The following is a 25,733-nucleotide window of genomic DNA, read 5'->3' on the forward strand; positions in this document are numbered from 1 at the left end:
AGACCGCTTCACCTTCACTTCCAGCAATAGAGGGTCAGACCGCTCAGAGTTTAGGGTCAGAGGATGATGATGCTCAGTTCTAGATCTCTCACTGCACCTCAGCGCCCAACTCGTCTGCTTCTGTCCCGCCGTCTGACCCTTAGGTTTTGGTGCTTGATGCCAAAGGGGGAGAGGGAGCGAGTATGTTAGATCTCGGGGGAGCATGTGATCTAGGGGGAGCATGTGATTGGTTACTTTTGGTTCTTTCTGTGTGATACTTTGTGCATTCACGTTTTCTTTCATGCACTACATTACATACTTGTGATGGTGAGACTTATGTGACATGTGTGCTCTCTACATTGATATCTTTATATATGTCATGTCACTTGCTCATGCTCATTTGCTTTGCTTCCGCGTTTTACTCCGATTCAAATGAGCTTTATTTCATGTACTCTTGCTTAATTCATATCTATTGAGTACACCATGTTGACTTGGGTCATATAAGCATGGCTAACCCCTTTGCTCTTATTGTCAAAAGCTTATATGAACCAAGCATGTTGAAAACCTCACTAATCTCTTCTACATACTCAAGGTTGTGTTGTCATCAATCACTAAAAAGTGGGAGATTGAAAGCATCTAGGCCCCTAGTTGGGTTTCGGTGATTAATGACGACACGAGATTACTATGACTAATGTGTGTTTTGCAGAGGCAATTTGAGTTAGGTCATGGTAATGGCAATTGATTGGGCAATCATGGTTGTCATGCCCCTATCGATGGAAATCGTTTTAGTTTTCAAAGGATGAACGACAAGGTTAAGGATGGACTAGTTCTAAGTGTCGTTTGGTGATGGAGAGACACTTAGAGTAGTTTAGGACTTTGTTTTTCCTTTGGCCATACTATCAAGGGGGTATGGACTAGTAGCCTGACCTAGGTGAGTCTAGTGGGTTAGGTGTAGTGCACACTTGTCAAACCTAGCACTAGGTAGCTCAGGAGTAGCCCTAAGATCAATTGGAGCAAACTTCATTCACATAGGATTTCAAGTTGGAAGTGAATGGAGGGTCAAATAACTGACTGGACGCTGGTCTAGTTGCGACCGGACGCTGAAGGGTGAGCCCGGTCAGTTCATTTGATCAACTATAGTCATCTGGTACTGACCGGACACTGAGTGAAAAGTGACCAGACGTTGTGTACTTGCGTCCTATCAACTTCAGAGAGGTTCCACAGAAGGATTTTCTTGACTGGACGCGTCTGGTTAGTGCTGACCGGACGCGTCTGGTCACCGAACGCTGGTCAGGATGCGGTAACTGACCGGACACTGAACAGTGAAGTGATCGGACTCTGCGTGCCAGTGTCCGGTCAACATCAGTAAGGTTCCAGAGAGCATTTTTCTTGACCGGACGCAGGCCAAAGTCCGGTCAGAACTCAATGTCTCTTTGTAGGTATAACTGACCGGAGCGTCGGGTCACCCCGCAGAATGCTGACTCAGCCTCCAAACGTTATGTTTTGAATGAGGGGGTATAGATACTTACTCCACTCGTCCAAGGGAGGTCTCTTGCCCATTTGTTCAGCTGAGAAACACCTTGAGAGTGCAAGGAAGAATAAGAGCCTAGAGAGGTGATTAAGATTTGAGAATCCAAGATTAAGGTCCTCATTAGTGCAAGAAGAGTAGCAAGTGTGCATCCGCCCTTCTCATTAGGCTTGTTGTGGTCAAGTGAGAGTTTGTGCTTGTTACTCTTGGTGATCGCCATCACCTAGACGGCTTGGTGGTGATTGGGAGTTTGGTGATCATCCAGCGGAGCTTGTGGATGACCCAACTCAAGTTATGAGCGGTTGTGGGCGATTCACCGCGATGGAGTGTCGAAGAACCAGCCCGTAGAGAGCACTTGATCCTTACGCGGATTAAGGGGGAGCTACACCCTTGCGCGGGTGCTCCAACGAGGACTAGTAGGGAGTGGCGACTTTCCGATATCTTGGAAAAACATCGCCGTGTTCCTTTCTCTCTCTTTACTTTGAGCATTTACATTTGAGCAATTCATTTCATGTCTTTACATTCCTAGAATTGTCATGCTAGAGTAGGATTGGAACCTAGAGTGCAAAACTTTTGTGCGTAAGATCAATAGAAACACATTCTAGGCATAAGGGGTGAAGTGGGCTAAGTGTAAGGCTTAATTATTGCAAAGAATTTAAAATTAGCTCAATTCAGCCCCCTCTTGGGCAACTTGATTCTTTTAATACCGAAGCTCACCAGAGTGTGGAGAGTGCGTGTTGGCCTCCCCGAAGCCGACCCTATGGTCTCCGCCTGCACGGCGGGGATCTAGCATGGCGAGAACCTCCAGATGAGAAGGAAACTCAGGGCCTGGAGAGGCATGATCTCGACAGCTCCCCTTCCTTCGCCACCTCAATCTCCTGATCTCCACCGCCTCCTGTCGCCGCCGCCTCGATCTCCTGGCCTCCGGTCGCCGCCGCCTCGATCTCCTGGTCGCCGCCACCGCCACCTCGATCTCCTGATCTCGGTTGCTGCCTCGCCTCTAGGGTTTGACTGATTTCACTACATATTATATGACACAGCTTGAAGTGGTCAGGGCCAAATATCTAACGGTCAAGCTGGAGTTAGAGCTTACTTATCACCTATGGTACAATGTTTTTTCTCACAACAAAATAGCATCAGCTGACTTATCGGTAGCAGAAACCATCGGCCGAACAGCTCAAGGTGGACTCCTGTTGCCATCTTGTTTTTCTATTCGTGTCCCATTCCAACTCGTGATAATTAGAGTTGAGGTAGGCCTCTCTGGGCACGTGTGGTAACGCAAGAAGAGTTTGGTGTTGTGCTCCTACTTGAACTCGGTGACCTCCCGGAACATGACCACCACGGGAGAGGGCAACCGTCACTTGGCGATGAGGCGTGGTGTAGCGACATGGTGGTGGCTTAATTAGCGCGGTCAGCGATGGCGTCAAGGACGTGGACCATGCATCATAGTGCAAGCAGGCTCCATCGCTGCCGCTCGTCGCCGCCCGTTGCGAAATCCTTGCATGCAGCGCTTCGGCGACCATTACCAGACGGTCGGGAGCATGCAGCAACAAAGCAGGTTAGAATAGTCGGCATCGAGGACGTCGACTAGCGCCGAGATATTTGCGATTTGATAGATGGGAAAGAAATATTGTATTGTCAGAAAAAAAAAGATCTACAGGCCGGGTTATCAGTTTGGACCATATTATCCAACACCCACATGCCTCATGTCATGCCTATTAAATCAAAATCCAGGTTCGGTTTGCAGCAGACGTTGCCCAAACGGGCCACTGCTGCAATGTGCCTGCGCCGGCCGGACAATGATCATGTCCGACGGCAGTGATGGCTCTACGTTCGTGCGTAATACCGAGATGATGACCCACCCCGTCGAGCACCTCAATCACGGTTTCACTGCTTTGGCTTTCGTTACGAGGAGATCATGTTATATATGTATATATCTATATTAATAAGAACCGAAATTTCTCTCTGAATTTTCGTCTTTTACTCTCTCTCGAGTCTTTCTGCCCCTCCACTTTATTTAATTTATATCCCTGCAAGCCGCTGCGGCTGCGGCTTATGCTGCAAAATAAAACTAGCCTGCCACTGTTACTTGAGTTGGAGTAGCCGCAGCCGCAGCCGCCGCGGCTGTGGCTGTTCCAAACAAGCCGGCTGCGGCTGTTCCAAACAAGCGAAAAATCGAGCATAAGATCATGTCCAAGTTTTATTAGGAGTAATAACATGTGATGAATTAGAGATAAGAATCCTCATTGATTCACTGCAGTGCCGGTCCTAGGATTCTGAGGGCTCTCTGGCGAACTTATCGCGACGGCCCCTCTCGACAAATATTTCTTTGGTAACATTCTAAAATTCTAACATCTGATCTAAATTACAAGAAAAGCATAACTATATGAGTACAAAGTACTAGACAAAAATTGAACAAGTAAAAAAAACCTAGGGCCCAAACAATTTGGATATGAACTTATTCAGAACCAAGATTCACAAATCACAAAAGGACAGAAGGCAATAACCAAGATCAGATGTCGTCGTCTTCGTCGAGCCCTGCTTCAGCTGCCTGGTCGCCGTTGTCGTCTGGAACGCCGTCATCTGGCTTCTGGAAGACTAGAACTCGAGCATCGGTGTCTCGGTGATCTGCGCTGGTGATCGCGTGGTGAACTGGTGATCGGCGCTGCGTCTCTCGCAGTCTCCCGTCTCGCCAGAAGTCCGGAAGTCGCGACTCGCGATCGCTATGTGCGCATGTGCGGGTGTTGGCGGCTCGGCTCCTTGCCTCCCGGAAAGAAAGAGGCCAACGACTCCTTTTGCTGATGGACCGCTGCATCTTCTCAATAATCTTAAATCCTAATGGACTATAGCTAAAGGGTATGGAGTATTATATACTTGGGCTTGGGCCCCCATCCCACGAGGGCCCTCGGTCGTCGCACCTCCTGCCCACCCCTTAGGGCCGGCACTGATTCACTGTCCACTTTCGTGACCCAAATTGTATCGAAGCATAGTAGAAAGTCTTATGCCAAGACGTATTGAAATAGACGACACAAGTTATACATTCTGTTGCAACACGCATAGTCATATATGCTTCACACTACGCCAGATTTGCACATCACTGCCGGCATCATCACTGTCGGATTTGTGAGAATTGGCAGTGATGTACCTTCACTGCCGGTTATGAGCTTGAAAATAACAAAATGATTGGGGCTGGGCTAAAACCAGTAGTGAAGGACCACATCACTGCCAGTTTGTGGCTTGAACCGGCAGTGTTTTGGCGGCCACTCATCACTGCCGGTTTAAGCCAAGAGCCGACAGTGATTTGGCTCTATCACTGTCGGTTCTAGCCAAGAACCGACGGTGATAAGCTTACAACACAAAAAGGCTGCAGCCGTCCTCTCCTTCCTCCTCTCTTCCATCCCGAGAACAGAGGTGCGCGTTTGGACCCTTCCCTCCATTGTTGCGGCTGCTCTTCACCATGAAGCTAGTGCTTGGATTTTGAAGAATGGCTTGATCTTTTTGCTTTAAGGTTAGTAACAAACATCCACTCCTTTGATTTTGTTGCTTAATTAGCTTCGTTTTGATGGCTACATTGCTTGATTCTTATTCTAGTTCTTTCTCCATTCTAGAGAGCACTTTCCAATTGGACATTTATGCAAGGCTCAAATTGTGGTGAATCCATCATCCAAACGGTTGGTGTTTATGAACACATTTAAATTCCTAGCTAATTATTCCATGGTGGTCAAGATCATCATTGCTAGTATGTGATGCTATAATTAGTTCTTAGAAGTAGAGTAGAATAGATGTTCTTCATTATTGCGCAATAATTGTTTTTTACTACGATTTACAATTTACAGGGCCGGGGCTACCAATTTCAATTTTCCAATAATTAGTGTACAATAATATTTTCCAAAAATTGTACTTTCGAGCTACAATTGTTGTTCATGAAGCTCGATTTCTTATTAATTCTTTGTAATTATTGTCTTAGTATTTTTTGTGCAGAGATGGATCGAGAGTGGATGCATCTGTCCCGAACAGACAAGCGGTACATGCATGGCGTCAGCCAGTTTATCACCGATGCCAAAGCCCATGTTGGGAATAGGAACCCTGTCTTCTGCCTATGCAAAGATTGCAAGAATCATAGGAACTTTCGTCAAATTGAGTCTATACGATCGCACTTGATTACCAGAAGGTTCATGCCAAACTATACGATATGGACTATGCATGGTGAGGTTGGTGTGAATGTTCTGCAGGAAAACGATGATGATGTGGACATGCCTGACATAGCCATCCACGATGCTGATGAGGAAACCAGTGTCAATACGGAACCTATGGCCACAGTTAATAATGTGTTTAGGAACACGCTAGCTGATGACACCGAGGATAACGATGACATTTCTCAGATGCTACATAATATAGAGACCGGATGTCTTAGTGAAAGACAGCTAAGAAAGCTAGAGAAAATGAGACAAGATGGCAAAACACCATTGTATAGGAATTGTCCAATGAGCAAACTGGAAGCCGACATCATACTGTTAGAGTTCAAATCGACAAATGGATTGAGCAATAAAGGCTTCGATCAGTTATTAGGTATAATAAGGAAAATGCTCCCAGAAAAAAAAACAAGTTGCCAGAAAAGACATACTTGACCAAGCAAATGATCTGCCCCATCGGCCTCGAGGTTGAAAAAATCCACGCATATTCCAATAATTGCATATTATACCGTAGAGAAAAATACAAAGACTTAGACAAGTGCCCCATGTGTAAAGCTCCACGGTACAAGGAATGGCCATTAAATGAGGGTACCAAGACCAGAGAGGGTCCCGTAAAGGTCGTTTGGTATTTCCCTATAGCTCCCCGGGTGCATAGGTTGTTTGCATGTGCAAAGTCAGCCAAGCTATTGTGCTAGCATGGCAAAGAGCGTAAGAAAGATACAATGATGAGGCACCCCGCCGATGGGCATGCCTGGAGGACTATCAATACTATGTTCTATAAGGACATCGGTGGAGAGGTAAGGCACCTTTGGTTTGCTTTGAGCACAGATGGGATGAATCCTTTCGACCAGGTTAGAAGCAATCATAGCACCTAGCCAGTGATGCTCTGTATATACAACCTTCCACCTTGGGTCTATATGAAGCGGCAGTACATCCAGATGCCACTACTGATCGAATGGCCAAGACAACCTGGGAATGACATCGATATGTTTCTGGAACCAGTGATCGATGAACTAGTGGAGATGTTTGAAAAGGGTGTGTCGGATGTTTGGAAAGTGTACAAAAAGGAACATGTCACGATCAAGGGAGTACTTATCGCTACAATCATCGACCTACCAGGTCGAGGTTCGTTGTCCAGAGAGAAGACAAAAGGCTATACTGGATGTGTCGAGTGCTTGGACGACACTGATGCGGTAAATCTACCAAATAACTCAAAGATAGTTTATATGGGACATCATAGGTTTCTACCTAAGGATCACCCTTACCGCAGGAACAGAAAAGATTTCAACGGTACTATTGAGAAACGCTTAGCTCCAAAATATCGAGACGGGCCTGTGATACTTCGAGAACTCAACAAACTGGAGGTTGTCCTTGGGTAGGGGGACAATGCGGTAGCAGCGCCTGATGGGAGTATTTGGAAGAAAAAAATGGTTTTCTAGAAACTACCTAACTGACCATTTCTGAATGTACGCCACTGTCGTGATCCCATGCACATCACTAAAAACGTGTACGCTAACACTCTTAACACCTTGATGGACACCGGGGGGACATCGAAGGATTCACTAGCCACACGCCTGGACATGCAACACTTGAGAATCAGAAAGGAGCTGCATCCCATGGAGTTAGAGAATGGCCAGTTCAAACTTTCAGTTGTGTCATGGACATTGAAGAAGGAAGAAAAGCGTGCGTTTATTTCTTTCTTCAATGAACTCAAAGTCCCGACGGGCTACTGTGCGAACCCGAAGAGGCTAGTGAACATGAGAGAACTCAAGTTCAACTATAGCCCTATGAATACCCATGATTGTCATGTCATTATGACTCAGCTGCTCTCTGTTGCCCTATGTGGTATCCTCCCCCCAAAGGTCCACGTCCCAATCATAAAGCTTTGCTCATTCTTCAACACGATCTCAAAAAAGGTCATTGATGTGTCCACGCTAGAGCAGCTGCAGTGGGACATAGCCAAAACTCTCGTTAGGCTTGAGATGCATTTCCCGCTGACTTACTTTAATATCTTATTGCATCTGCTCATTCATCTTGTTGACCAAATTAGAGCCCTTGGCCCAATGTACCTGCATCAGATGTTCCCTTTCGAAAGATTGATGAAAGTTTTTAGGAGGTATGTTAGGAACAGATTCAGGCTAGAAGGGGGCATGGTTGAAGGATGGTCAACGGAGGAGGCCATTGAGTTCTGCACATATTATCTAGACATCAAAAGGGCTAGAGTTCCAGAATCTCATCACGAGGGAAGACTACGTGGCAAAGGAACGATTGGGGAGAAATCTGTTATAGTAGATGACCATGTTTCTTTCAGACAGGCATAGTTCGTTGTTCTCTAGCAAGCCGAGGGTGTGATGCCATACATTGACGAGCACAGGCAATCGCTACAAACTCTATATCCGAGCAGGTCACAGGCTTGGCTAGATAAAAACATAAGGAGGAATTTATCAACTGGTTGCGACATCGCTTGCTTGGAATAAAGTTGGGTAATCAACTAGATGCCTTAGCCAAGGGACCTTCGAGTATATATCTTAAGTACCAAGGGTATGAGATCAATGGATTCACATTTTACACACAAAAAAACAAGATGGAAAGAGCACATACAAAAATTATGGTGTTCGTTTTGATGCTCACGACGAAAATGGCAACGTGCAGGCGACATACTTTGGTTTCATAGAGGAGATATGGGAGCTAGCCTACGGTCCTTTGAAGGTAGCTCTTTTTCGCTGCCAGTGGATCCGGCTCGAGGAAATCAACACTGACAGCGAAGGGTTCACTACCGTTGATCTCACTAAGACTGCATACAGAGACGATCCCTTCGTCCTTGCAAGAGATGTTATGCAAGTCTTCTATGCAAGGGACAACAAGACAAAAGAAAGGCTAAAAGTAGTCCTAGAAGGGAAAAGAAAGATTGTCGGTGTCGATGGAGTGACAGACGAAGAAGACTACAGGGGCTATCAGGAAATGCCTCCATTCGGGGTGAACGTACCCCTACCTATCCTTCAAGAGGGTGATGAACTTGCTTATGTACGGCTTGATCACAATAAGGCCCTCATTGTTGATGCACATAAAGATAGTTAGATTATTGTTAACTATGTAATCATTCGGGACGACTGTTGAAGCACGAGTCCAACAAAATTTGCTGTCCAAGGGGTCAGGACCACCACAAAACCCTACTCCTACTGCCTTTAGCCCACAGTTTAGGGGTTGCAGCTGCTGCGGATCGACCTCGCTCGACGAAGAAGATGCGAATGTGCCTCATCCGGTGGACGGCATCACTGAACCCATCAATGTTAAGTTGTACATCCGTCAGGAATGGACAAAGGACAAGGTGGCGCTCGGCCAGGCCTGGCCTACGGGAGATGGGACCATTAATGGCCGCCCAATTCCATAGAGGTACGCTCATGTCACCATTGACAGAATAATTGATAAGAAGTATAACAAGATACACATTGAGTACCCCATAGCGGAAGACAGGCCGAAACTTGGTCATAACAAGGGCTCTCAAGTGGCCTGGCGCAAGCGCTTCATTAAGCTTGACCACCAATTCTCCTTTGATGATGAGGTGATTGCGAGTCTTCGTCCACCCACGATGATCACTCACCATCTTCCAACAGAGATCACTCCCCTCCTCAGCCCTTGCCATCACCTCCGAGAAGATAGAGGTCTCCTTCTATTCCTCCTCGTCCGACTCCATCTTCATCAGCCCCAAGAAAAGAGACTCCTCCTCCTCCTCCTCCATCTTCATCAGCCCTGGGAAAACAAAATTCTCGTCGTCATCCTCCTCCTCCACCTCAGCCCAAAACAAGATCAAGGACATCCTCGCAGTCGCAGAAAAGGTCCTTGGATTCGGTCACTAATGCTCCCAAAGTGGACCAACAAAAAAGAAAAACACCGTTTAGTGGCAGCGTTACAAACTTGATGGAAGGAAAATTTACAGCACATGTCTCGAAGGAAGATTGTATTAGTTTCTTCAATCTCTGTGCCTCACTGCCTCCATTTTTGTTGAAGTCCGAATTCGAAAGGCAAACACAGAATCAGTACGCTACAACAAGAGCCGATGAAATACACAATGAAGATTTAAGGAAGATACAGAAGTTCACCGAAGACAACCCCGAATTAACCATGGAAGAGGTCGTGACCATCTATTATAATGTACAAGGGATGGCAACACCGGCAATGAAGTATGAAAGGGGCAATCTTTTGGTTCCCGATGACGAGTAAAAAAATTTGACAACATATATGCGCTAGTTGCATGAATATTACATGGCTCAAACAACAGAGACGGAGGACTTTGGTTTTGAGGTTATTATCCATTCGCCATATGTTTTTAATTATCATGAAGAAGAGAAATTCGATGTCGAGTGGGAGTGCTTGTTCCAGCTATACCAGAAACGCTCTCTCGATACACAAATGTTGACCTTGTGGACTATGTAAGTACCCTACACGCACGATATTACAATTAACTACTCTCTCGGAACACAAATTGTTAACTTTTGAGCACTTTCCATGATTTTATGTAGGTGTATAGCAAAATTTTGCATTCTAAAAAGCAAATGGGATAACATAGGCTTCTTAGACCCCTTGCGAGTCAATGAGAAGACATGTCTAGGCCTCCATGGATGTGACGTGGAAGACCTGAAACAGAGAGTGATTATTGTTTTCGACGAATTCAAGATGAAGAACAAAACCCACATACTTCTAGCCTACAACTGCGAGTATGTGTTCTCGGCTTTTAATTTTATGCTTCTTTTTTCGTTAAGATTATTCGATAATTAGGATTCTGTGATTGCAGCCACCATTTCGTCTTGATTTGTGTTAATCTTGCCAAAAATCTGATCGAGGTGTGGGACTCGAAGAAAAAACCATTTCATCATCTGGATGCACTGGTGGCAGTGCTGAATTAGTAAGCGATCCTAATAATATATTATTTTCTAATCACACATATCGCTTTCTAACGTTTCTCCTTTTAATGTTGCTCAGTGTCCGAAGAAGACATCTCGGTGGGACGCAGGTCCCATTCAAGGTTGTTGAAATGGAGGGTAAGTACCAAAAACAGCCGGCGGGAAACAATGAATGCGTGTTTTATGTAATGTGGGCAATGCTTCGCTACATCGGCGGAAAATCGGAAGAAGCCGATATGTTGATGTGTATAATCCCCATTTCATTTATGTTTGTCAATCATTCAACAAAATGATTTACTGATTCCTCTTTGGATATCATCTTTTTTGAACGACAGCGCAAGAAATATAACCACAAAAGGTTGTTAGACATGAAGATCGTCGCGCTGCAATCGGAGCTGGCAAAATTCATCTTAGCCGAGGTATTGAAAAAACATGGAGTCTTTTCCATTGCACAATCCGTGAAGTTCAAGGACCAATATAGCTCAGAGCGACTCGCCAGATTATTGTAACAAGTCCGAGAAGCATGCTTTATCTTATCGAATAATTTCTTTTTTTATTTTGAGGGATTGAGATCTTGATAAGAACATTTGAACTGTAACCGTAACATTTGTAATGTTTAATATTGATGGACATATCGTCTACGTAGCGTATATAAAGTGAAACCCGATTCCACAAAAAAAATATAAATTAAAATAAATTATAAAACAATAAAATGCGAACGGGCCATCACTGCCGGTTAGCAACAAACTAATAGTGTTGCCGTAACCATCACTGTCGGTTAGCAACAAACCGGCATTGTTATCGTAACCATCACTGCCGGTTAGCAACAAACCAACAATGTTGCCTTGCTCAACACTGTCGGCTTGAGCCATGAACCGACAGTGATGGTTATGACAACACTGCCAGTTTGAGCCATTAACCGACAGTGTAGGCTTGCTCAACACTGCTGGCTTGAGCCAAGAACCAACACTCTTGAAGCAACCTTCACCGTCGGTTGGGACTACAAACAGGCAGTGTTATTTAACTGGACACTGCCGGGTGGACCCACGAACCGACACTGTTGCCTGTAGATCAGTATCGGTTTTTAAGAACCGACAGTGATGTCAACCCTCCATCACTGCTGGTATGCCACTGTCGGTTCAAAATCCGGCTGTGAAAGGGGTTTTGGGTAGTGTCACATGTACACCTATATTTTATCTATACTTCTATATTTTTATTTAGTATTAAAGACCCAAAATTCTCCCCTATTTTTTGTCCGTCTTTCCCTAGCTAATTCTGTGAATGTGAAAACTATGTGCTTTGTAACGGGAGAAAAAAACTATCAAGATTGTATTATAAATTTAATACGGACATAATGGGACATTGTTGTATTATTATTGCCAACACTAGCTTATATTATGGATGTCATGATCATCATAAAATAAATTAAACTTTTATGTTTTATAGAAAAGATAAATTATAAATAAATATGTAGTTATGTACCATTCCTGTATTTATTTTTCATAAATTATTTATAGTCTTTTATCTCCCATTGCAATGTACGGGCAAATTTGTTAGTCTATACCTAAGAGCCAAAATTTTATCTAATTTTTTTCGTCCACCTTCCCCTGACTATTCAGGTAGTGGAGAGTTTCTTCTATTCCACTTTTTATACTTCATTCAGACTTATGATCTATACTCATACGAGTTAGAACAACTCGTGTCTAGTGATTATGGATACAAGGTCTGATTCTTCATATCTCGTATGTGACCTGGGCTCATGATCCACACTCATACAAAGTTAGAACAACTTATGTCTAGCGATGATACGGAGTCCAATTCCTATACGTATTGTGTTTCATTGCAATGCACGGGCATGTTTGCTAGTAAAAGATAAAAAAAACACCTTCAAAACCACTCCAAACCAGGGCAGAGAGGTAATCTGAATGGTTTTAAAAGTTTAGGAGTAAAATTCTGATTTTAGAGTTAAGAGTTTAAGAAGAAAATTTTGGCTAAGGCTATAATTCTGAGATAGAATGAACTTTTCCCTACTAACATCTGCAGCATTTGCACATGCCACAGCCCACGAGGGTGGGGGGTGGCAAGGCACCAGACGAGGATGAGTTTGGAGGTCGGAGGCCTCTACGGCTACCGGCTACCGCTACCACAACTCATCACCGGATGCACTAACCAACCGGCCACCATAACCAGGACGAGTTGTCATTGTGAAGCCATCAAACTCTCATGTGCGCAACCATCAAAAGATCCTTATTTCCAAACAAAACCGATGCTAGCAAGGAGTTCTGACCTGCACCGCACTATAAATTCTCAGCAAGTTTTCAACATTTCAAAAAACTACCACTATGTTGACTAAGGCACCAAAAACTACAACTTTTGGGGTCCATTTAAGAAGCATACAACTATTTTGACACATCACGATCACGTTGAAAAAATAAGTAAATAAAACTACATTTTTTCTCTTGCTAAAATTATGATCGAAGTAGTAGGTTGTTGACCAAGTTGTAGTTTCTTGCAACAAGATGTCAAATATTGCATGTTTCTGAAAGGGCCCGAAATTACTCTTTTCAGACATTTATGAGATGGAAGCATACTAACAAGAATAATATGCGGGGTCAAGCCGAGAGAGAGTCACAACTATACCGCCGGCCTGTACACACACCTCCTACCAAAATCTTATGTACCCAACTTTGCTCTAAGAATGAAGCAATATCTGCCCTCGGAGCACCCTTATACCCAACCGAAATAGAAAACAACCATCGCCCGAGGGCAAAGAAGAAAAATCTTGAGAAAAACCATCGCTATGGTGCTGCTACAGATGACAATGTCGGTAGGAGTGGGCATTCAGTTTTAACCAGTAGTTCGGTTTGGTTTTTCGGTACTTGAAAAGTTCGGTTTTTAGGAAACAACAGCCGATCGGTTTATTTCAGAATCGAAAACTGACAGGTTTGGTTTTGGTTTTTTAGTTTGGTTTTTTGGTTTAAACAGAAAAACCAGAATATGCTCCATGAGAGCACATGCGCTTTGCTCAACCTTGAGCCTCAGCGACCCTGCGTGGGCACCGACACCACCCGCGCTGCTCCTGCCACCGCCTCTTGCTGACATGAGGCCTGAGGTCTAGGAACGCCTCCTGGCACGCTGGCACCATTCTCCTCCTTCTCGATGCTTGTCCGCGCCGTCCACCAATAGTCGTACCACCCTAGGGCCCCGGCAAGTGGCACACACCAGCTCGCACACGCAGGCACACCTCCGGAAGCCGCTCCCCTCGTTGCCTATAGCTACAGCCTCACATGGATCCAGACGCAGCGGCACGCCCTCAGCCCTTCACTCCTCTACTCCGCCGCCATCGCCAGCCACGAGGGTTAGGGTTTGGAGATAGAGAACGAGTGGAGACTGGGAGGGGGAGACGCCGAGTTGGCCAGTTAGGGCTACTTTGGCAACAGGTGACAGATTTGCCTCGGGTAGTTAGGCCCCCCACGGGGATTTATGCGGCTTGCTATTTCCCTGGGGCCGTTGCCCCTCCCCGTTCCCCCTTCCCAGACGCCGTTTGGAAGCAAGATCAAAAGAGGCCAGGGTGTGTTACGTACTTACGTCCGCATGTCTGTGTCAATCTCAAGCCGCTTTGTGCTTATGTGTCAGGCTAACATAGTAGAACTATATTGATTGAGTTTGCTTGTTGTAATCTATAAATTGCACAATGTTCTGAACTCCAAATAAAAACTTAGTAAGTTCACAAAAATATTCTAAAAACAAAAAGAAAGAAACATACAAAATATGCTGATATTTTAAATTATCTTTCCTTTCTATGAGATACAAACGTCCATATAACTATTAAAAATACTTCCCCATCCTGAATACATCAATTCCTAGAATTGTCTTAAGTTAAAATTTTTAATATTTGACTGAATTTATAGAAAAAATTATAAAACCAAACGAGCACATTATAAAAATATATTTCATAGTGTAACTAATAATACTAATTTAGTGTCATAATTCTTAACACTCTTTTATATAAATTTGATCAAATTTAAAAAAAGTTACTTAAAGACAACTCTAGGAATTGATTTATTCATGGAGAGAGAGAGTAGCTCTAGATGAACTGATGAGTAACATCTCAGCCGAATAAATACAACTTAGTTCTAATGCTAACTCAAGAAGGCAGCACAAACTTTAATAACTTATGAATAAATTTGCAAGTTATTTTCAACAATTGCACGTGTCTTTCAGCTTTTAGGTTGACCTCCAGTTTCAAATACCAAGATGTTGCCGACCTTCTGGTGCTCCCTGTTGGCTGTTGCGAACCAAAAAAAATTGTTAGTGAAATAATCATTAATTTGTCATGCATAATCTATCACGTCAGACACTGCTGGACAAAGCATGTGTAAACAAAACAAGAAACCATACTAACATCATGTACCAATGAGATATTCCCCAGATCGATGAAAGCATCCTCACAAGAAAAAAAATAGAAACATATGTCTTGCAGGTCATGGACTCATGATAAAGTGCAAATTAAACAGGCTTTGGAAAGCAAAAAAAAAAAAGAACATAAAGATGCTAACAAAAATCAGGAATACATGACTCTTCACACCACTGTTATCTTGTCAGAATCTTACCCAAGCAAAACTGTGGTCCCTTTATTATCAATGTACTCTCTTTTCACATGCATCTCTTCTATTCTGCTACTGATTCAAAAGTGATGATTACTAGAAGAAACTAAAGATTGAAGACTGCTATTAAAAAGCAAAACTTACAACTGAATTTAAGTTTAGTCAGCATCCTTGATCCTTCTATTGGTTATCATCAACAGTTGTGCTATATACGTATGATGTACACTACAAGGCAATAAACCAATCATGATGGTCTACCATATATAGAAAATGATTAAAAAATATTTTTGAACAACCCAGTCTCTAGAAATATAGCCAAACACATTGATGACTAGTAACTGACAGCCAATCGATATAGCAAGTATTGCCCAAAAGGGAAAAATTGATCAGTTAACAGTTTGATGCCTAAACTGTCAGAGTCTAGAAAAAATGATCAATCCATAGAGTTTAATTAAATAATGCTATACTAATGGTGACTGACTAATGCGCAATCTGAAAGGATATGCACATAATGGACTCGTTAAAAATTCATTAACATTAAGGTAAAGGTTTTCTGGGTGGTGATGGAAACACCAATGACAAATGGATGAGATTACTATGGAGAAATTGAATGGGCTAAATTCGCTCAAATTCAAAAACAATCTAAAACAAAACAGTAAGATTCATAGAGCAAGAAGGGGCTAAGAGGAATGGACCAGCTTACCAATTGATAGATCATGTTGTTTTCTGGAATTGAAAACTGAAGCAGTAGCAGGAAATTCTTCTTAGCCCCTTCCTACGAAAAACCAAGGAAAAGAAAAGCCAATAAGATAAAGCCAGCCTTTTCACATATATATGAACCAGAAAATGCTACATGCTTAATCACAAAACAGCACAATTGCAAACATATCCAACTATCTCAGAAGACAAGCTCGATGCAAGGGTCAACTTGTAAGCAATGAATAAATTTCGATAGAACATAAACTAATTTACGATAGAACATAAACTAATTGCTCGCTGAATCGGCTAGACACAAGAATAATTTTTTTGCAAAACCCAACCTGCATACTTATGAGCATGAATAAAATTCACCAAGGTAATCTTTCTAATCGGGTAGACATGAATCACAGATTTCACAAAAATCACCGAACAATATCACAAGTAAATCAAGCAAGAATACAAAGCCATGAGGTACTAGATATCCCAATCCTTTTCACAGCCACCAAACAAGAATGATAGGCCCCTTGTTTCAGGCATGTGGTGTGGGCCCTGGATAATGCAGATGTGATGAACGTTAGTGTTTCCGAAGGCCGCACATTTTGCAGGAAAAAAGCCAGAAGAAATACTCACTCTACTCTCTCCTTCCATGGCTTCGTTAAGCGCTTGCCGTTCAACCAAGAGCATGGGTATCTGCTGGTCCAGTTTCATGTTCATCCCCTCATAGTAGTCTCTGATAGAATGGCCCCAGAATGGATGGGCTCGGTACTCTATCAAGCCACTCCTGTTCGTTGGGATCTACAGAAACACAAAAAGAATGAGTTTCTTGCACTGACAAACTGTAGAAATACTAATGCACATGCAGTTTATCAGTCTGCAGTGCAGATCATTCAGGTTCCAGAGGAAGCCTTACAAACTAAAGGCAGACGTCACATTTTGGATGATGCAGCTCCTTGTAGCACAACTTGTGGTATGGATCTGTACCCAGCAAGGTGAACTGGAAAACAAGAAGATCAATCGACAGTCATAGCTGTTGGCAAGTGCAAGCTGTTGTTCAAATAATATACCTGCATACAATGACTGCAGCTGCGTTTTTCTTCTCAATTCAAACATTGCCTCCACCAGCAATGCCTCCACTGATACCACTGCAAGTAAGCACAAGGAAAATACTGTAGATTCTAACTGATAAGCCGGCTGATAAGTTTAAGCGAACAGGCCTAACACATGCATCTCTTCTATTCTGCTACCTGATTCAAAAGTGAGGATTGCTAGAAGAAACTAAAGACTGCAGATGCTATTAAAAAGCAAAACTTACAACTGAATTTAAGTTTAGTCAGCATCCTTGATCCTTCTATTGGTGATTGTCAACAGTTGTGCTATATACATATGATGTACACTACAAGGCAATAAACCAATCATGATGGTCTACCATATATAGAAAACAATTAAAAAAGAATTTTTGAACAACCCAGTCTCTAGAAATATCAAGCCAAACACATTGATGACTAGTAACTGACAGCCAATCCATAGGGCAAGTATTGCCCAAAAGGGAAAAATTGATCGGTTAACAGTTTGATGCCTAAACTCTGTCACAATCTAGAAAAAATGATCAATCCATAGAGTTTAATTAAATAATGCTATACTAATAGTGTCTGACTAACTGACTCCTGCGCAATCTAGTTTCCTTTGTCAGCTAAGCTGAAAGGATATGTAAAAATTCGTTAACATTAAGGTAAAGGTTTTGTGGGCCATAATGAAAGGCTGTGAACACTCCCTCTGTACAAATGGATGAGGTTGCTATGAGGAAATTGAAGGGGCCAAATTCAATTAAATTAAAAAACAATCTAAAATGAAACAGTAAGATTCATAAAGCAAGAAGGGGCTAAGAAGAATGGACTAGCTTACCAATTGATAGATCATGTTGTTTTCTGGAATTGAAAATTGAAACAGTAGCAGGAAATTCTTCTTGGCCCCTTCTCGCTTTACCAGGAGCGATCTAATAATTTTAGACCCTATAATTATTCCAAAAGTTGAAATTGGTGAGTCACCTAGGCAACGGATCCAGAGAAGGGTTCAGAGGTTGAAAGGTTACAAGAGTTAATAGAGAGACTTTGTAAATACATAAGGCAAAACTACACATCGATCATCCTATGTACGTATTTGTACCCTTTGTCTAGCAAGTTTACACATCGATCTAAAATAGCACAATTGCAAACATATCCAACTATCTCAGAAGACAAGCTCGATGCAAGAGTCAACTTGTAAGCAATGAATAAATTTACGATAGAACATAAACTAATTTACGATAGAACATAAACTAATTGTTCGCTCAATCGGCTAGACACAAGAATCACAAATTTTGCAATACCCAACCTGCATACTTATGAGCATGAATAAAATTCACCAGGGAAATCTTTCTAGTCGGGTAGACATGAATCACATATTTCGCAAAAATCACCGCACAATATCACAAGAAAATAAAGCAAGAATACAAAGTCACGAGGTACCAGATATCCCAATCCTTTTCACAGCCACCAAACAAGAATGATAGGGTGCATGCTCACCACGCTTCGATTGAATGAGGTATGGAGATAGGCTCGGTGGCACGATGCTTCTCCCAGGACGCAGGAGTATGGAGGAGGATGCGGCAGCTCGGCGGCCCCAGGATCTACGAGATTTTGCCGTGCTAGGAGGACGAGGCTGAGCCGCTGAGGTGGAGGTGCTGCTCCGAGATGTGGATCTTGTGGCGGCAGCGACACGGTCGCGATTCGCGAGAGATGCATCGCCGGGCACCGGGAGATGCACGCCAGTTGCTGGCCACCTGGGAGATGCGCGCCAGGAGCGATGCGCCGGCCATGAGCTGCCGAAGGTGATGGCGACAGTGGTGGCGGCGGCCGCCGCCTCGTGGGTCGCGAGAGCGACGAGGTCAGGGAAGGGGAAACGCTCCCGGCCTCATGACTCGTGGATTTCTTCCGCGTGGAAAACGAAGGGAAACGGGCTTCTGGCCCCGAGTGGATGGGCTTCCAAAGAGCGCAATAGATTGGCGCAGGGAAAGCCACCGCGTGGTTTCTCGACCCGGGAAATTCGCGGGGAACCCTCCGGGATCCCCTGCTGCCAAAGTAGCCCTTAGGGGGAGATGCGTGTGGGGTCTGGGGAGGGAGCCCAGCTAGTGGGTTGGCTAGCTAGGCCAAGGCCCAAGGTGGTGCGGTGAGATTCTTGGATGTGCTGGTGGAGTCAGCCCCTCGGGAGCCAGGAGAGATCCAGCAGATCGCTGGAAGTTGAGTTGGAACGGTTTCTCAATTCTCTTTGGCGTAAAAACCGATCACCGAGACAACAAAAATCGAAGCCAAACCGAAAAAAATGATACTTCCGTTCGGTTTCGGTTCAGTTAGGTATTTTGTTTTCGGCCTGTAGCAGTAGAACTGATGGACATGGCACATTGAATGACTTTCCCCCTAACGGTATAAATTCTTTATCCTCCCTTTTTTGGCCGCTCCTCTCATTTGGAGGCTTCACCATGAGGCCAGAACAACTACTCCCTCCACACGCCGGCGGCGGCCGGCCCCGAGCTCCCTGCCGCCATGCGCCCGACAGCACGGCTCGCCGGCCCGCACGCTCCTCAGCGCCTGCGCCCACCCACGCGCCCCCCGCGCACGCACCCGCTTTGCGCGGTCCCTGACTACGCGCGCGCTCGCGAGTGCCCGCACGCCAGCAGCAGCAGGAGCAGGAGCAGCAGCAGCACCAAGAAGAGGAGCAGCAGCAGCACCAAGAGGAGGAGCAACAGCAGCAACAGCACCATGTGCAGGAGATTGTGGAGGAGGAAGAAGAGGAGGAGATTAACTTGGGGGAGGCCATTAGAGTCATGGAGGCCAGGTATGGCAGTTGGATAGTCGAGATGGAAGAGACACTCGACAACAGCCACTGGTCGGTGGTTACGGGGCGTGGGAAGAAGCCACCTTCTATCTACTGTGTCCCGGATCGGATCAAGCGCGGCAACTCCGAGGCATATCGGCCAAAGCTGGTGTCCATGGGCCCGCTGCACTACGGCGAGGCTGACCTGATGCCCATGGAGCATCACAAGAAGGAGGCCGTCTTGCAGCGCATCAAGCGCTACGGGAAGCCTCTAGTGGAGTACCTAGCGTCTATACAAGAGGTTGTTGATGAGTTGCTTGGTGAGTACGACAACCTCGATGAAAAATGGCGCACTGAAGGTAGAGATGAGTTTGTCCAGATGATGGTGATGGATGGATGTTTCTTACTGGAGTCGTTAGAGCGCTACTTCGATTACCCAACAGACAACCCCGTCTTCAGTTATCACGGGTGCCTCACCCTGTATACAGCTATCCAATCAGACATTGTCCTTATGGAGAATCAGCTCCCGCTGCTTGTTCTGTATACACTCCTAGCCGTTGAGCGGCACACAGCCCTGGTAAGTATATTCAAACACATGCAGTAGTCCTACTTGGTAATTCTCTACTAGGGACGGTATATTTACAATTTTTTAGTTTTCTGTTGAGGAAATAAAATATTCAAATGTGGATTTAGCAGATTTTTAGCCATTTATTCAAAACACTAGCAAACATAGACAGGGTTTACAATACCGGTAAGAAAAAAATTTCGGTCCCCAGCGATAAATACGAAATTTCGGAAATTTCGAAAATATCGGTTCAAATTTAAATAAATTTAAATTGAGTTTTAAACAAATTTGGCATCATTTCACTAGAAAAACTCTATAATCCATCATCCATCATAAATTTATATAACATCGACGAAATAACATAATATATCACAGAAGTAGAGCCGCGGTAATACAGTGTGCTGACGGTGGGCGAGCTGCATATACTAGTGCCGTCCAATGTGTGAGTGAGAAAATTAAATAAATTTGAAGAAATTTAGGGCTTTGATAAGACTAGATAATATGGAGGGTCATTTTAGTGTGGTTTGGTGTAATTTTAGATTGAAAGATGAATTTAACCGAAAAAATTTGACCGATACAAAAAAATTTCGGACCTCAGCGAAAAAGGCGATATTTCAGAAATTTCGGCGATATTTCGCCGAAATTGTAAACCCTGAACATAGAGCATACTTCATGTTAATTTTTGTAGTACCAGGGTGAATAAACCATATGCCAATTTAGGGTTATCTTAGGTTAATTACCATGATGGCAGAGTGCTAGTTTTGATGAAGAATTGTGAGTTATTTTCCATAAAAATTCACAAAGTAAAGAAAATGATCAACTATGATGTACTTAGAATAAGGAGTTACTATTAATTTTGTAAAGGCAAAAATGGCCATTTTCTTTCGCCATTATGTTCCATTATTAATAACATGATGCATCTGTAACTTAGATGTATAATTAGGCTATTATTTCAACTAATCTTTATAATGGCAAGAGCGAGCAATTTAGATGTAGGTTTTGATGGCTATTTTTGTTTTTGTTTATAATGGCAAAAGTATAATTTTTAGATGCTACAACCAAATAATGGCCAAATGTTTTGCTTTTTTGTTAAATCTAGGATTCATGTACCCATCTAGTACATTTTGTAAGATTTGTCATGGAGTTTTTAAAAATGTCTACAATTAGTAATAATAAGTTTGGTTTCTGAGCTATAAGTAAAGGATTAGCGGCGCTGAAAGTCTAGCTCTAGGATAGGTTATATGATGGAGACTAATCTCATTTGTTCTTACTACTCTGTGTTTATATATCATGGCTACACAGAGGGTTGCAGAGGTCAACACAATAGTGCTGGGTTTCTCGTACGGGGCCAATTTGGACAGCTTGGGCCTCCACCCTTTGGACTTGTTACATAAGAGTTTGTGTGGCCCAAAACTCACTTATTCTGGCGTACAATGGGATAATACCATGCCTTCTGCTGCGGAGCTTAGTGATGCTGGGATTCGTTTCAAGTCGAGCAAAACTCAGTTCATCCATGACATCAACTTTAAAAATGGCGTGCTTAGCTTGCCGGTGTTCAAGGCGCATGATGACACCAAGAAGCATCTTCTGAATCTACTGGCCTTTGAGAAGTTGTATCCATGCACTGGCCATGAGGTGCCGTCGTACACGTGCTTCATGGACAACCTAGTTAATACAGGAAGAGATGTTGAGTTGCTGAGATCTAAAGGGGTAATAAAGAACTTGCTAAGCAGCAGGGGCGGATCCAGGGGGGCACGAGCCCCCCTACCCATACCGGAGAAGTGGAACCCCCTGGAGCCTCCATGAATTTTTAGGCAAAGTTTTATAGTGTAGGTGGGGCTGAAACTTAAGATCGAGCAGTAGTCGGAGGTATGTGTTGTTCAGCCCCCCCTAAAATTTTTCCTGGATCAACCGCTGCTGAGCAGTGACGAGGAATTGGCGCAGCTGATCAATAGCCTAGGCAGTGGAGCACTAATGACCCCATTCAGCATGCTCGACGATGTGCAACGCATGTTGAGCACCCACTGCAGGAAGCCGTGGAATAGGTGGCGTGCCTTATGTGCCTTTTATGTTCCATAACAGTACAGATTTTGAGGTCTGAGCAAGATTGAGCTTTCTGCAGCCCTATGTGCCTTTTATGTTCGATAACAGTACAGATTTTGAGCACATGTTTTATGTGTGAATTTTGGGAACAAGCTGCATGAAAGGCATATGAAATATCTTTATTTTTCTTCAAATCACATGCTATATGGAATTTTTTTTTTTTTGCTAAGAAGAATTTTTACTCTTTTAATAATTAGCAAGAACAAGATATATTGAAGAATGTTTTGAGATCAGTGTTAGTTTGCGCATAAAGCTATATGTTTATGAGAAGTTCTTTGTCCATTTTTTTCATAGAAAACAATCTCAAAAGGACCACATATGTTATACCATGCCTCATATAGGAGTGTAAATTTCCCTCTATTTTTCTGTATGCAATGTTCAAATGTTATTGATCAACTAATACTGTTCTTATATATAGCATGTTCAAATCTCATCTTTTGTTTCATTTTACAATCTAATTTCATGTGAAAATTAAGTGACACACCCTTTGCTAAACAGATTTTGTCTTTATTCTAATGAAGGTACTGTCTAGCTGAACCAGCAAGGTTGTCCGAACAACCACGGCTAAGATCCATTGTTCGAGACTCCAATCGAGCAAGCTAGGCTGAATGTCTCAGGTACTGTGTAGCCTAATTTGCATTTGTGCATCATCATGAGCAGTAGCGGATCCAGCCAAAATTCCACTGATGTCATAAGTACTACGTCATGGCTTAAGTTCACGTATGAGCATCAATTTGCAATGAAAATCTCAGGAAATCATTGCTGTCATCTGACAGCAATGAACAGGGCTGGCTCCGCCCCTGATCATGAAGGATTTAGTATTTGTTCTTATCAAGGATCTGGCATGCACACAATAATTAATTTGATTTGTAAAAAAGGGCACCGACAAGGATTTATTCTTTGTTCTTATCAAGAAGCTGATCCGTTTGATATGTGAAATTTTAGTTGAACAGTGTTAAAAGTCGTTTGTGGTAGACTAAGCTTCATATCTTGCTTACTTCTCTTGCATAGTGGTTTATTGTGAAGGTGGTCTGAGCAAGTTTGGGCTCTCTGAAGCCCTTATGTTCCTTATATGTTCGGTATGACGTTATTGAACAAATGTTTCATGTGTGGATTTTTGAGGGACATGCTGCATGAAAGAACCTATTTTTCTTCAAATTGCATGCTATGGATTTTCTTTTTGCTGTGAAAAGATTTATCCTATTAATAATTGGCAAGAACAGATATACTGAAGAATGTTTTGAGATCAGTGTTAGTTTGCACATAAAGCTATAAGGTTCTGAAAAAGTTCTTTGTCCTTTTTTTATAGAAAATAATCTAAAGAAGACCACATGTTATAGTTATACAATGCCTCATCTAGGTGAGCAAATATTCCTCTATGTTTTTGTCTGCAATGTTCAAATGTTGTTGTCTTATTGATCAACCAATACTGGTCTTATATATAGCTCGTAGCCTGGTCCTTGGATGTTTTGGACACTTCAATTGGCCACATCTGTTTTCGACTTTCTAGCACTTCCTGATGTAGTAGTTTTCCTGCTGTCCACTGATCTACTCCTTGCAATAAGTGGTGCAGATGGAAGGGGAGCAGCAGCCCGAGAATGTGGAGCAGCAGCAGCAGCAACAACCTGTGCTAGAGATTGTCGAGCAGCAGGAGCAGCAGCAGCCCATGCTGGAGAGTGTCGAGCAGCAGCAGCCATAATTTTCAATATCGGCCGAAATCTCCTGATATTTCCGATATATCCTCTTTATCCACAGGTGCCGATAAGAAAATATCTATCTTTTTCGTACAAATTTTGTTTAAATTTACTTAAATTCAAATTAAATTTTATTTGAATTTGGTCCGATATTTCCGATATATCCTGTTTATCCTCTTTATCTGTGACCACCGATAAATTTTAATTTCTGAAAATGAAAACCTTGCCCGCACCTGACCGCAGGGGAATGTAGATCCCCGTTTGTGGAAGTTCTGCTCACAAGCAGCCCGCTGGCTGCTCGGATCCGCCGGCCCCTGCCCCCTGTGAACTTCGTCGATGCTACCCAATGGCTCAGCAGAGGCACTTCTTATTGGATTCCTTGTCGCCGCCCTCAGCCACTTCCTCTGAGCCTAACTGCCGTTGGTGTGCTCTTGACTGGTGAGGTGTGCCTCGCTTCTTGCTTCGTCGATGGCTCATATGGACCCCTCCCCTGGTGCTCTCTTGGAGCTGGAGCAGGACCCTGCTCTTGCTGAGCTTGTGAGGGATTGGGACTTCTCCCGTGGTAAGAAGTTTGAAGCTGAGGTGTTTCACGAGCTTTCTTCCTCTGTGCACCATCCCTCATCTTCGCCGAATGGTTCCTTCTTCTTGCTCGTGGTTTTCCGAAGATTCCTATTTCGTCTCACTGAGGATTCAGTCGCCATGGCTCTTCACTGCTGCCTTGGAGGCACACCTGCTGGTTTTCATGTGACTTTTATGAAAGATCGTCACTTCCCATTCTCAGTTGCCACTAAACAGGTTGGTCTGCTAGTTCGAGCTCCTAAGAGAATCACTTCTGAACACTTTGACATATACTTCCATATTTGGCACGATGGAGGCGCCAACTGGGAACTAGAATGGCAAAGATGGGAAAAGGAAGAAGAAGATAGCTAGAAAACTAAGATCAGTCGAAAAGCTAAACGCAAAATGGCTACTAAAAAGGTTTCCTTCCATAGGAAGCTTGTTCAAGACTCTCCTATGCGTAAATCTTGCCCCAGAGAACTGTCTTCAGTGATCAAGATTGGTGATATCTTCTGTCCTTTTTAAGGTTTTAAATCTCCGGCTATAGCTGCTATAGCTGCTCGACGCTGATCAAGCTATTTGGGTTGATGTACAACTTAGAGGCTATAGCGGGCTATAGCCTCATTTAGCTCAGCTATAGCTGTTTTAGAGATCATCCGCTAAATACCTTTAGCCGGAGATTTAAAACCTTGGTCCTTTTACAAGTTCTCCATCCAGAGTGTTTGGCCATCATTCTGTCTCTTGGGAACAGAATTAGAATTCGGAGCCATCATCCAGTCACTCTTATGAAGCCAAGACCTTGGATGTTTCAGTTCAAGGAGTCTTTCAAAATCTCGAAAGAGATCTTTGCATTAACAGCTACAGTGCCCAAGTTGCCATCTCTCAGCCGCCAAAATAATTAATCGACGGTCATCCACCCCAATGTGAACGCTTCAACTTTTCCCCAAATCCTACCACTCGTTTCTGTTTCAAGTGCTTAAGCCTAGAACATCTTGTTAAAGAATGTCGGGGGGAAATACGTTGCATTTATTGTTTCAATTATGGTCATCGGGCTCGG

General features: G+C 43.5%; 1 protein-coding gene and 2 long non-coding RNA genes across 3 annotated transcripts; 1 reads left to right on the plus strand and 2 right to left on the minus strand.

The window, feature by feature from the left end:
• Nucleotides 1–14,253: 14,253 nt before the first annotated feature.
• LOC136485256 (uncharacterized) lies at nt 14,254–18,734 on the minus strand. The gene is made up of 3 exons (XR_010766382.1): nt 18,469–18,734; nt 17,810–17,916; nt 14,254–14,889 (listed from the first exon to the last, which is right to left on the minus strand). It is a non-coding gene; the product is annotated as an uncharacterized lncRNA (long non-coding RNA).
• Nucleotides 16,323–17,074, minus strand: LOC136486673 (uncharacterized). The gene is made up of 4 exons (XR_010766910.1): nt 16,972–17,074; nt 16,818–16,901; nt 16,538–16,702; nt 16,323–16,456 (listed from the first exon to the last, which is right to left on the minus strand). It is a non-coding gene; the product is annotated as an uncharacterized lncRNA (long non-coding RNA).
• Nucleotides 18,735–19,799: 1,065 nt separating the features above from the next.
• LOC136489213 (UPF0481 protein At3g47200-like) lies at nt 19,800–24,123 on the plus strand. Its single transcript, XM_066485918.1, has 3 exons — nt 19,800–20,333; nt 21,624–22,031; nt 23,998–24,123. Exons 1-3 carry the CDS (start codon nt 19,800–19,802, stop codon nt 24,121–24,123), a joined length of 1,068 nt encoding a protein of 355 aa, XP_066342015.1.
• Nucleotides 24,124–25,733: the final 1,610 nt, after the last annotated feature.

Source organism: Miscanthus floridulus, chromosome 10 (assembly GCF_019320115.1).
Source record: "Miscanthus floridulus cultivar M001 chromosome 10, ASM1932011v1, whole genome shotgun sequence".
Taxonomy (NCBI): Eukaryota; Viridiplantae; Streptophyta; class Magnoliopsida; order Poales; family Poaceae; genus Miscanthus; species Miscanthus floridulus.